Source organism: Pituophis catenifer, unplaced genomic scaffold (genome assembly GCF_029215685.1).
Source record: "Pituophis catenifer annectens isolate HBS135680 unplaced genomic scaffold, rPitCat1.0.hap2 SCAF_3, whole genome shotgun sequence".
NCBI lineage: Eukaryota > Metazoa > Chordata > Lepidosauria > Squamata > Colubridae > Pituophis > Pituophis catenifer.
In genome coordinates, this window is record NW_027256883.1 from 12241184 (window position 1) to 12255240 (window position 14057).

The 14057-nt window shown below is 44.0% G+C and overlaps 1 protein-coding gene across 1 annotated transcript in view; it reads left to right on the plus strand.

Annotated features, from left to right (window-relative positions):
* Positions 1-14057, plus strand: part of ADCY8 (adenylate cyclase 8) — a 164787-nt gene that overhangs the window by 128123 nt on the left and 22607 nt on the right. The window contains exons 10-13 of the mRNA XM_070942014.1: positions 1976-2177; positions 5058-5147; positions 7599-7771; positions 12245-12326. Of these exons, the coding sequence (XP_070798115.1) occupies positions 1976-2177; positions 5058-5147; positions 7599-7771; positions 12245-12326 (547 nt within the window). The remainder of the gene's footprint in view (positions 1-1975; positions 2178-5057; positions 5148-7598; positions 7772-12244; positions 12327-14057) is intronic.

Below are 14057 nucleotides of genomic sequence, written 5' to 3' on the forward strand. Positions count from 1 at the left end.
TTCTTACTGTCAGAACAGACGCAACTGAGAAGATTCCATGAACTTGTCCATGGGGTCATCAGAAGATAGGACTGGCTTAGAAGCACACAACAGTACAAAGGTGGTTTTAGTAAGCTTCAAAAAAGTTGCCAGGAGCAGGGTCCATTGGCTAGCACCCCAAAGTTCATTTATTGAACAATAGTTTTAGTTTAGTTTAGTTTAGTTTAGTTTATTAAACTTCTATACCGCCCTTCTCCCGAAGGACTCAATGATGACTACAGCCATGTTAAAACACACATAAACTCACAAAATTTAAAAACAATTTAAAATGAATATATAAAATTTGGCCCATAAAATTAAAAATTGACAAACAACCCAATTTAAAATTCATATTCTAAGCCAGCCTGGCCTGTTGGAACAAAAGGGTCTTAAGGGCACAGCAAAAGGTACAAAAGTCGGGGAGCATACAAACCTCCAGGGGCAGGTCATTCCAGAGGGCAGGTGCCCCCACAGAGAAGGCTCTCTCCTTGGGTGTTGCCAATCGGCATTATTTGGCCGACGGCACCCTGAGGAGTCCCTCTTTGTGGGAGTGTATTGGCTGGTGGGAGGCAACCGGTGGCAGAAGGCAATCTCGTACATACCCAGGTCCTAAGCCATGGAGCGCTTTAAGGGTGGTAACCAGCACCTTGAATCGCACCCGGAAGACCATCAAGATCCAGTGCAGCTCGCGCAGGAGAGGTGTTACATGGGTGCGCCGTGTTGCACCCATAATTACCTACGCGGCCACATTCTGGACCAGTTGGAGCCTCCGGGTGCTCTTCAAGGGGAGCCCCATGTAGAGAATTCTTTCCTGTCCAAGTGTGATTGGACACACAAGGAATTTGTCTTAGGTGTATATGCTCTCAGTGTACATAAGGAGAATAAAATACATTCATCAAGAATAAAAAGATACAACACTTAGTGATAGTCATAGGTTACTAATAAGCTATCAAATCGTACTAGGAAACTAATAAAAACAATATAATTGAAAGATACAAGCAACATGGTTATAGTAAGTGGGGAGATAGATACTAGTAAGGAAGAGAAGAATAATAGTAATACGGTCTTAGTAAATTATTTGACAGTGTTGTGGGAATTAGTTGTTAAGCAGAGTGATGGCATTCGGAGAAAAAAATTGTCCTTGTGTCTAGTTGTTCTGGCGTGCAGTGCCCTATGGAGTCTTTCTGAGGGTAGAAGTTAAAACAATTTGTATCCAGGATGTAGATGTTTTCACAGCCCTCTTTTTGACTCGTGCAGTATACAGGTCCTCAATGGAAGGCAGGTTGGTAGCCATTGTTTTTTCTGCAGTTCTAATTATATGTTGAAGTCTGTGTCTGTCTTGTTGGGTTGCAGAGCCAAACCAGACAGTTATGGAGGTGCAGATGACAGACTTAGAATCTTAGTTCTAAAGCAGTATTATGTTTATCTGGTAATGTTTCTCTTTATGTATATACTTCATTTTGTCTTCGAGAAGCACTGTTTTAAATCATCCTGTCATATAAGAACAGGTTATATTTGCATGGGTCTCCTGCAGTCAAGCTAAAGGATCAGACCATATATTACCTGTAAACAAAAATCTAGTCAACTAAAGTTCAATACTAAATTGGCAGTCAATGGAATTCAAGAGGGTTGGACCATTTGTGGCAACATAGCAATTCTAGGCTGATAGCACACTTAACTCCCCCACCACCACCAGCTCTGCCTTCTCCTCTCCTACATCTACAAGTATATTGCATGCAGATGCACAAGAATAAAAACTAACAGATTAAGTGCTATTAAGTTGGCATCAACTCCTAAGGACTATCTGGGTAGACATTCTCCAGGATGACCTGTCCTGAGAACATGAAATTAGAAGATTTTATGAAGTCCTGAAATGTTAGATTTTACTCTTCCTATAAATGCAGAAGAAGGCTGTTTTTCTGTCTTCTAAGGATGTGTGTCTGTCTTCCTTCTCCAGAATGATTCCGATGATTGTCCAGTTTTCAATTCTAATTATATTACATTCATCTCTCGTGCTGATAACCACTGCAGAGGATTACAAATGCTTACCCCTGGTGCTCCGGAAAACTTGCTGCTGGATTAATGAGACCTACCTGGCCCGAAATGTCATCATCTTTGCCTCAATTATGATTAATTTCTTGGGAGCCATCATCAATATTGTAAGTATTTCAGAAGGGAAAGATTGTCTGAATGGAGAAGGGAGCAGAAAAAGCAGAAACTAGTTATTAAAAGCAACTTTACTCAAAGTGATGCCTTTCAGATATGCTGGACTATAAACCTTTCATTATACTGTGAGGTCTGAGCTACAAATAATTCTGTTCTATCTAAAAATCGGCAAAGTGAAAGATTGGAAAAAAAGCTGATTTCCCAGGATAGTAGCTTCTGATATTTTGTACTTGAAAGCATTTAAATATACTTTCCCTCTGGAAAGTGAAAGGAGGAGGGAGGGAGGAAATCAAACCCCAGATTATTCAGTCTTTCAGGGGGCCTCAGATGACACACTGACGTCTTTGTCCTTTGAGAAGATTTTGCTTCCCTAATTATGGTTTTGTTCTATACAATACATTGGCATTTCCAGCTACATGTGGTCAGCCATGATAATACTTCTCAAGAACTACCGTAGAATAAATATAATCCTGACTAGGTGGCTCAGTGGCTAAGGCACTGATCTTGTCGATCAGAAACGTTGGCGGTTCGAATCCCTAGTACAGGTCTCCTGCATCAGCAGGGGGTTGGACTAGATGACCTCTAAGGTCCCTTCCAACTCTGCTACTGTTAAATTGACTGTTAATCCAAATTAGCTGAAATTGGCAGAGGGCCCTAATTCTCTGTTGCTCTATACACAACTAATATTTCTGAATGTGGATTCATATGTAGGCAACCAATTTAGTCTATCTATTCATTATCATCACCATCATAATCTAGCAATCATTTAGCATTTACCTATCATCTGTATCTATCAGCTATCAATCATCTTTTATCTATCAATCATCTGTATCTATCATCTATTTATCTAGCATCTAGCATCTATCTATTTATCATCTATCTATCTATTCATCATCATTATCACCATCACCATCTATCATCTATCATTTATCTATCAGTCATCTGTATCTATCATCTATCAATCATCTGTACCTATCATCTATCAAACATCTGTATCTATCATCTACTTATCATCTATCATCTGTCATCATCTCCATCCTTCCATCCATCAATCTATCTATCTATCTATCTATCTATCATCTGTCATCATCTCTATCTATCTATCTAATCTATCATCTATCTATCACCTGTTATCATCTCTATCTACCTATCTATCTATCTATCTATCATCTATCCATCATCTATCTATCATCTGTCATCATATCCACCCAACCATCCACCCAACCATCCATCCATCCATCCATCCACCCACCCACCCACCCACCCACCCACCCGTCTGTCTGTCTGTCTGTCTGTCTGTCTGTCTGTCATCTGTCAGCTGTCAGCTGTCATCATATCCATGCATCCATCCACCCAACCATCCATCCATCCATCCATCCATCCACCCACCCACCCACCCACCCACCCATCTATCTATCTATCTATCTATCTATCTATCTATCTATCTATCTATCTATCTATCTATCATCTATTTATCATGTATCATATGGCCTCCCATTTCACAAGAGTGTGGCTTAAAAAAAACATTCTTTATTTCGACGAAGTCTCATTCGTCATCTTCAGGCTGGTGTTCTCGGCTTCGTGCTTCTAGGAGCAATGTGTGTGATCGCAGCTGTTTCTTCCTTTTAACTGCCAGTGGTGGTGTGAGCTGATTGGGTGGGAGCTTGGCTGTGTTCTGATTGGGTGATGATCAGGCATGACCACGGACCAGAAGCCAGACCACAGCTGCATCATTAGCCACTTTAAACCCCTCCAATCCATACATGAAGCAGACTGACACCCAACATGAAGAGATGGCATGGCCACGAACACGAAGCCAAACAACAGCAACACAGCTCACCAGCTCAAATCCCCCTGCTACTCAGACTAACCCGAGCACAACCAAGCCCCCACCTAAACAGAACACACACCCAGCCAATCAGAGCACAGCCAACCCCCCATCCAATCAGAGCACAGCCAAACCCCCAACCAATCAGAACACACCTCCGCCCAATCAGAACACAGCCAAGCTCCCACCCAATCAGCTCACACCACCACTGGCAGTTAAAAGGAAGAAACAGCTGTGATCACACACATTGCTCCTAGAAGCACGAAGCCGAGAACACCAGCCTGAAGATGACGAATGAGACTTCGTCGAAACGTTGCCAAGACACCTCCAATTTTACGCGGGAGAAAACCCGAATAACCAAAGACCTACATACATACATACATACATACATACATACATACATATTTGAAATATTAAAATAGAAATCTGACATAATACAAGGGGGGGGGGGGAAATCCCAGTCCTAGAACCATGCAGCATGGAAAGGTTGTCTGTGAGCCTCATAAAATTCCCACAGGGAGGAAAGAAACTGGGAACTGTCTGATTTGCTTTCTAATATGCCTGAGTGGCTGATGCTTTTAATACTGTATGTCTTCCAATGGAAGCATTTTGTAAACCCATACAGATTCTTCATCCTTTCCAAAGAGTTGTTCGCTCTTGCCCTCAGTATATGACTTCTAAAAAGATACAGGGTTATTTTTCTGCTTTTTCTCAAGTGGTTCTTTATTCCAGAGGTTGGAGGCATTAACACTAATGTCGTCGTCTTCTTCTTCTTCTTCTTCTTCTTCTTCTTCTTCTTCTTCTTCTTCTTCTTCTTCTTCTTCTTCTTCTTCTTCTTCTTCTTCTTCTTCTTCTTCTTCTTCTTCTTCTTCTTCTTCTTCTTTTCCTCCTCCTCCTCCTCCTCCTCCTCCTCCTTCTTCTCCTCCTTCTCCTTCTCCTTCTCCTTCTCCCAATAAAGTATTCTCATTCCTTCGTTTCTCAACACAGACTGTACAAAACAATTGCATTGCTTTTCTTATTCGTCTTTTTTTTTCTTCATCCACAGCTCTGGTGTGACTTGGACAAACAACTGCCTTTTAAGAATCAAACTTTCAACTCTTCAGTATATTTTACAGATATTTGCTCGTATCCAGAGGTAATCCTAAGCATATCATTTTGCACAGAGAAAAGCCAACGCAATATGTTAGGCTAGGCAATGATGGCTGATAACAAATTTTAGGATGATGTGAACCTTCAAAGCAAAGCTACAGGTAGTTCTCGACTTACAACAGTTCATTTAGTGACCGTTCGAAGTTACCATGGCACTGAAAAAAAGGGATTTATGACCATTTTAACACTTACAAGCTTTGTAGCATTCGCATAGTTGCGTGATCAAAATTCAGTTGCTTGGCAACAGATTCATATTTATGATGGTTGAAAGTGTTCCAGGGGTCACGTGATCCGCTGTTGTGACTTTCTGATGAGCAAAATCAACGGGGAAGCCAGATTCACCTAACAACTGTGTCCGTGAAAGGCCGGGCAAGACTCACTTAACAAATGTCTCACTTAACAATATAAATTTTGGACTTAATGGTGGTCGTAAGTCGAGGACTACCCATATCACGTTGCTTCATTTCAAGTGGGTTTGAAAGATCCCTTCCAAACTGTCTCTAACTCAAACCATTTGCATCCTGATGCTCTCCAGATGTTCTGGAGTACCCATGGTCTACTGCCAGGGTATATAGGGAGTGTGGTTCAAAACAGCCAGAGGGCAGGGACATGATATTCCAATCTTAAAATGCAGGAATTCCCCTCTATAATTCTCCTCTATAAGAGAGAAAAAAACAGATTGTCAGTGATCAATAATCTCATTGTGGTAGAAGGCCTTCTGGCAGCTGACTTTTAGGGCTGATTCAGTAACTTCAGCACATTCGTACATTCTCAAGAGCTCTCAAAATGTCATCAGCTATTGTACATGTATACGTTAGCAGACCCAGAGGTGCTTTTTCGAGAGGCAACTGGACTTTCTGGTTTTTCTTTGAAGACGTTTCGCTTCTCATCAGGCATGGGCTTCAGATCCTTTAGCAAAGGGTTTGCTGCCCCGTTGCAGGGTGGGCGTGGCCATGGTGGGCGTGGCCTAGTCGGCTGCCTGCACCACGGGAGGTGGGGGTTGCCCTCCCCAGGCTCCGGAGGCTTTCCTCGAGTCTCTGGGAGGGCGAAAACTGCTTCCCCCGGTGTCTGGAGGCTCTCCAGAAGCCAGAAACAGGGCCATTTCTGGACTTGCAGAACTGCCAGGAGGCTCTTTTTTTGCCCTCCCCAGGCTCCAGAGGCTTTGCTCAAGCCTCCAGGAAGGTGAAAACAGCTTTTCCTGCGGTCCGGAGGCCCTCCTGAGGCTGGAAACAGGCCCATTTCCAGACTTCTGGAACCTCCAGTAGGCCCGTTTTTTGCCCTCCCAGACCCTCCGCGCGGCCCCTCCACTTACCTGGAATGTTGAACGGGCTGCATAGAGACTCCTGGGAGGGGAGGGGAGGGAAGGGGTGGGCGTGGCTAGCCAGGGGTGGCATTTGGGGGTTCACCGAACTCCGGCGATCCTTGGCTAGAGGATCACCCAAACCCTGCCGAACCTCCAGGAACCCACCCCTGCTTCTCATCCAAGAAGCTTCTTCAGCTGTGACTGGAGAGTAGGGAAGGTCAGAGCTGGAGAAGCTTCTTGGGTGAGAAGCAAAACATCTTCAGAGAAAAATCAGAAAGTCCAGTTGCCTCTTGAAAAAGCATCTTTGGGACAACCATGACTTGGATGACTGAGAATCTTCATAGACATATATGTTAGCGGAGAAATCCCTCTATATTTTTTTTCTTGCAAAGTCTAATTTAGTCTAATGAAGTTGCTTATTATTATGAGGCCCTAGAAAGAGTGCAGAGAAGAGCAATGAAGTTGATAAAGGGTCTGGAAGTTAGATCGTATGATGAATGGCTAAGTCAACTGGGTATGTTTTAGCCTAACATGTGCCGTGTTGGCGCAGTGGTTAGAATGCAGTATTGCAGGCTAATTCCGCGGACTGCCGATTGCCAGCAGTTTGGCAGTCCGAATCTCACCAGGCTCAAAGTTGACTCGGCCTTCCATCCTTCCGAGGTTGGTAAAAGGAAGACCCAGATGGTTGCGGGGCAATATGCTGACTCTGTAAACCGCTTAGAGAGTGCTGTAAAAGCACTGTGAAGCGGCATAGAAGTCTAACAAAGAGAAGGCTTAAGAGAGACATCATATTTATTTATTGATTTATTGATTGGTTCAATTTATATGCCGCCCTTCTCCGGAGACTCAGGGCAGCTTACAATGCGTTAAGCAATAGCCTTCATACTTTTGTATATACCTGCTTAGTAGGGCTTTCGTACCTCCCCAAGCGGTATTCTTTTTTATACAAAGTCAGTTTATTGCCCCCACAAACCAGGTCCTCATTTTACCTACCTCGAAAGGATGGAAGGCTGAGTCAATAATAGCCATCTTCCAATACTTGAAAGACTTACATGGTTCTATATGAGATATTGAATATATTAGTTTAGGTCGCTGAGCTAAAGGCTGATGTTTCTCCCAATTTTCTTTATTAAGTATTTCGTCTTTACTGGTATCCTGGCTATGGTGACCTGTGCCGTGTTTCTCCGTCTCAATTCGGTCCTTAAGTTGGCCGTGCTCCTCATCATGATTGCGATCTACTGCTTCCTGACCGAGTCCATTTATGCTTCCCTTTTTCTCCAGTACGATGACATCAATCATAACGGAGAGTAAGTCTTTCTTTACTTATTGGTTTATTCATTAGATTTTTATCCCGCCTTTATTATTTTTATAAATACCATATTTTTAGGACTATAAGACACACCTTTTTCCCCCAAAAAAGGGGGTGAAAATCTGGGTGCGTCTTATACTCTGAATGTAGCCCCACCCAGCCTTCCAAATGGAGATTTCAGAGACTGAACGAAGCCTCTGAAAGAAGCTTCAGAAAAAAAAGCCTCTGAAAGGCTTTTGTCTAAAATAATATGGCAAGCAACAAAAGAAGAATCAGTAAAGGTTCTAACCAACCTATGCTAACAAATCTGGAGAATGACACAATTAACCAACAGATCGGAAGAGGTTAATCTACATACCAATACCAAAGAAAGGAGATTGAACAGAGTACAGATAGTCCTTCAGAATAAAAGCCTCTGAAAGAAGCTTCAGAAAAAAAGCCTCCAAACAGAGCTTCAGAAAAAAAAGCCTTTTTTTCTGAAGCTCTGTTTCAGAGGCTTTCAGAGGCAGAAAAAAAAGCAAGGCGCAGAGCTCACAACCCATGAACCTGTTTCTAAAATTCACCTCTGGGAACAGCTGATTGGGGGTATTCCGGGAGGCCGATCCACCCATCAATCAGCTTTTTTCTTATTTTCCTCTCCAAAAACTAAGGTGTGTCTTATACTCCAAAAAATACGGTAACTCAAGGGAGCAAACATGTGTAATACTGCTTCCTCCTCCTATTTTCCACACAATCCCATGAAGCAGGCTGGGCCAAGAGAGAGGGACTGGTCCAAAGTCATCCAGTGGCTGTCATGCCAAAGGCAGGATTAAAACTCACAATCACCTGATGATTGGTCCCAAATCATCCAGCTGACTTTCAGGTGGAACCCATCATCATCATCATCAACAACATTTTAACCATTGTCTATTCACATGTTCCCAACCAATATGGTCCTGAGCTTTCTTTTGCCAATTGGGCCCGCAATACTTGCTGATGTCATCGATCCATCTTGTTTTAGGTCTCTTTTGTGGACACTTTTTATCAAGTGGGAAAGATGGAACTAAAGTTCACAATCACCTGGTGATTAGCCCAAATTCATCCAGCTAGTTTTCATGCCTAAGAAGGGACTAGAACTCACAATTAACCTGATGATTGGCCCAAATTCATCCAGCTAGCTTTCATGCCTAAGAAGGGACTAGAACCACAGTCTCCTGGTGATTGGCCCAGATTCACCCATCCAGTTTTTCATGCCTAAGGCAGGACTAGAACTCACAATCACCTGGAGATTGGCCCAAATTCATCCAGCTAGCTTTCATGTCTAAGAAGGGACTAGAACTCACAATCTCCTGATGATTGGCCCAGATTCACCCATCCAACTTTCCATGTCTAAGGCAGGACTAGAACTCACAGTCACCTGGTGACTGGCCCAAATTCATCCAGCTAGCTTTCATGTCTAAGAAGGGACTAGAACTCACAGTCTCATGATGATTGCCCAAAGTCACCCAGCCATCTTTCTGTCAACTCTCAAAGCATCCCTGGCCTGCTCTCGAGTTGCCATAAGCCGGGCGGGGATGGGAAACCCTGACATTTTCATGCCTACGGAGGGACTAGAACTCACAGTCTCCTGGTTCTAATCCAGGACCTTTAACCACTACACCAAATTGCAGCTTAACTGGGCATAACTGTTTTTAATTGGACCTGTTTAACAAAGGTTTAGCCACACAGAAGCACTTTAGAAGCCTTGGTGGCACAGCAGACTCAAACACTGTTAAGTGCTTTAAGTAACATCAGCTACCTGCAATTACTGCAAGTTCAAATCTCACCAGGCTCAAGGTTGACTCAGCCATTTTACCTACCTTTCGAGGTAGGTAAAATGAGGACCCGGATTGGGGGGGGGCAATAAGTTGACTTTGTATAAAAAAGAACACCGCTGGGGGGGGGACAAAAGCCCTACTAAGCAGGTATATACAAAAGTATGAAGGCTATTGCTTAACGCATTGTAAGCCGCCCTGAGTCTCCAGAAAAGGGCGGCATATAAATCAAACCAATAAATAAATACATAAACACATACATACATACATACATACATACATACATACATACATACATACATACATACTGGGATTGGTGGCAATATACATTTAATAAGTAAATAACCCTGAATGGATATTCCATTGCTCTGCATAATATTCCTTATATAAAATAGTTCCACACAGTAAAATGCAACTATCAAAAACAGAGTCACTACAATTTTCCACATCCCCCAGCCTGTCACTCATTTTCATGACAGTTGCCTGGAGCCAAATGCCTTCCAGCTACATCTATTACATTACAGTAACCTTCCAGGGAGGGGTGGTATCTGGCATGCTAGGTTTCTATATGCAGGGAAATAATTTACCCCCCAAAAAAAAGTGTGCTAAAATGCCATGCATATCAGCCTGCAATTATTCCGCAGCCTCTTCTTATTTCGTCAGAACAATGGAACCAAAATAGCCTCGACCAGCAGAGAGCCTTACCTGAATTGTCTCATCCCTAGACAAGATAATTCTGCAAAGATGCTAGAAATATCTCATCAGCCGGAAAAAAAGATCGGCAGAAATGAAAGGGGGGTGGGAAGCCTTTATAATGGCTCCCCAAAGTGGGAAGCAATATCACGGCTGGTTTAATGTGTCAATCTTGTATTTGATGTGTCAATCTTTTATTGTCAGGGGCTTTTCATTGACTGTCATCTCAGTAGGAACATGGAAATGGAGAGAGGGTTGTTGTTTTTTTTAGCATCAGGTGGAAAACCAAGACAGGTTTTCCAACTCTATTGTTCTGTTATTCTGCGAATAAATAGAATCTGAGAGTAGTGGTGAAATCCAAATATTTTTTATTACCCATTCTGTGGGTGTGGCTTGGTAGGCATGGTGTGGCTTGGTGGGTGTGGCATGGTGGGTGTGGCATGGCTTGGTGGGTGTGGCTTGGTGGGCGTGGCAGGGGAAGGATACTGCAAAATCCCCATTCCCTCCCGACTCCTGAGAAAGGGATATTGCAAAAACTCCATTCCCACCCCACTCCAGGGGAAGGATACTGCAAAATCCCCATTCCCTCCCCACTCCTGGGGGAAGGATATTGAAAAATCCCCATTCCCTCCCCACTCCAGGGGAAGGCTATTGCAAAATCCCCATTCCCTCCCTACTCCGGGGGGAAGGACATTGTAAAATCCCCATTCCCTCCCCACCCTGGGGCCAGCCAGAGGTGGTATTTGCTGGTTCTCCGAACTACTCAAAATTTCCACTACCGGTTCTCCAGAACCTGTCAGAACCTGCTGGATTTCACCCCTGTCTGAGAGGGAACCAATGCATCCACTTCCTGATAACACCTCCATATGCACTCGATACCCTATTCTCTGATGCTTTCCTTCCTGCATTCACACATGAACAGACCAGTGGTGGTATTCAGCCGGTTCTATCCGGTTCGGACAAACTGGTAGCAGCAGCGGTGGGAGGCTCCGCCCACCCTCCCGGACATCATCACATCTCGCTTTTGATGCTCTGTGAATGTGCGGTAGGTCCTGCATACGCACGCTCACATTTGCAAACCAGTAGCGAAGGTAAGTGAATATCACCCCTGGACCAGGCCTAAGGCAGGACTAGAACTCACAGTCTCCTGGTGATTGGCCCAAAGTCACCCAGCCAGCTTCATGCCTAAGATTGGACTAGAATTCACGGTCTTCCATTGAAGACCTATATACTGCACGAGTCAAAAAGAAGGCTGTGAAAATATTTACAGATATTCCCTCCCATCCTGGACATAAACTGTTTCAACTCCTACCCTCAAAACGACGCTATAGAGCACTGCACACCAGAACAACTAGACGCAAGGACAGTTTTTTCCCCGAACGCCATCACTCTGCTAAACAAATAATTCCCTCAACACTGTCAAACTATTTACTAAGTCTGCACTACTATTAATCTTCTCAACTTCTCATCGTTCCCATCACCCATCTCCTCCCACTTATGACTATGACTGTAACCTTGTTGCTGGTATCCTTACGATTTATATTGATATTGTTTCCTGATTACTTATTTGTACCCTATGACTATCATTAAGTGTTGTACCTTATGATTCTTGATGAACTTATCTTTTCTTTTATGTACACTGAGAGCATAGGCACCAAGACAAATTCCTTGTGCGTCCAATCACATTTGGCCAATAAAGAATTCTATTCTATTCTATTCTATTCTATTCTATTCTATTCTATTCTATTCTATTCTATTCTATTCTATTCTATTCTATTCTATTCTACTCTACTCTACTCTACTCTACTCTACTCTACTCTACTCTACTCTATTCTATTCTATTCTATTGGCCCAAAATTACCCAGCCCACTTTCACACCTGAACAAAACAAAACAATAGAAAATGTGTTTTAGTTTAAGCTTTCCTTCTCTATTTTGTTTTTAATCGCCTCCTCATTCTCTTTTTTTCCCCCCCTCTCTTTATAGCACGGATTTCCTGGGGACGAAAGAAGCTTCCTTGCTCCTCATGGCCATGTTTCTGTTAGCTGTGTTCTATCACGGCCAACAGGTAAGGCAAATGTTTCTTTTCCATTTGCACATTCTCCCGGCAGAAAATATCTCCCTTTGCTCTGCTAGAACCTGCCAATCACGGCTCCCCTTTGAAGCAAATAATTAAATATCAGTCTAGAGTATTTTATGACCTTCAATAATTGAAGACCTGATTAACCTTAATGAAAGGGCCAATTAAAATGAACACACGCAGCCAGGTCCATGCAGCTTCTTTTTTTATTGCTGTGAAAATATTTTTAAATAGAAAGCTGTTTCAGAACATCTTATCTGTCTCTATTTCAATTTGCTCTAGTTGGGAAATTCAAAATGAACACAAAATCCAAGGGCGCACAGATGCTACAAGATTTGGCAGATTTCCTGTTAGGGATCTGTAGAAAAAAGGATTTTAAAAAAAATTAAAATTGCAGGAAGCTAATATCTTATTTACATATGGCAGGGGCCTCAAACTCAAGGCATATCTTGCCCGCGGGGTGCTTAGTTCTGGCCCGCAGGGCCTCCCTGGAACAGTGGTGGGTTCCTCCCGGTTCGGTCCAGTTCGGCAGAGCCGGTAGCGGTGACGGTATGACGTCACCGAACCAGTTCTCCCCCCCACCCCTCCACCCCCGTTATTCTTACCTTTTATTTGGTCCCACCCCCCAATCTATTGCTGCCTCCTGAGTCCCAGCTGATGACTAGAGGGAAAAAAACTGTTTAAACTCTTGCCGCGGGGCTTCAAAGGGCCGCCCTACAGCTGATCAGTGTTAAAAGCAAACAAATGAGTCGGGTCGTAAGTGCGAGGACTGGTCGTAAGTGCGAGGACCTTCCAGAAATGACTCTGACCAGCTAGCCACGCCCACCTAGTCACATGACCTCCAAGCCTCACCCACAAAATAAGCCACGCCCACAGAACTGGTATTAAAAAAATTTAGAACCCACCCCTGCCCTGGAAACGTCGAAGGACCAGCCCGCGGTGCCTCTGCCAGCAAAAATGGAGCTTGGGAGGGCCACGCACCGCCTTCCCAAGCTCCGTTTTCGCTGGCAGACTGTTGCAGGAGGCTGTCGCAGCCGAAAACTGAGCTTGGGACTGAGGGGTCCCAGTGGCCTGGGAGCTTACAGCCAAGCTGGGCACTTGCCCTCTGCTGCCTAGGGCTCTGGACAGCCTGCACTGCCATTCGGGGTCCTCCATGTGGCCTGAGAGAGACAGGGAGGCTCCTCTGGAGAATAAGGGTTTGGCGCCTTCCCTGGTCTCGCCTTCCTCCGCTGGAGACAGTGGATTCCCCCACCCCGCCCAGGCCACCACAGGCGCCCCCGACATGAGTGATCTTGAGCTGGCCACGCCCACCCTGGCCACGCCCACCCAGCCCTGTGAGGTCAAACACAACCCTGATGCAGCTCTCAGTGAAATTGTTCTGCCCCAGCTACGGATCCCAAAGAACACAGCATACACAAAGTTTGTACAAAACTTAATTTACTAAAATAACTCAGTCTTTTTCAAAACAAAGGCTGTTAATAAGCTTTCTTAACAGCCTACAAGAAACCAAAGATAAAGTAATCACAATCTTACGAAGGTTGGCAGAAAGCCCAGAAGCAATGTGCAGAGAATCCAGACGCGAAGTAGAGTGAACTAAAGTTGTTCCCTACAACTTGCTTCAGTTGGCATTCCTCCTGAAATAGGCTAAGGGAGTGGCCAATTAGCCCCAAGCCTTACTCTCGAGGAGACCTCCTCCTGAAGAGCCACTCCTGCCTTTGG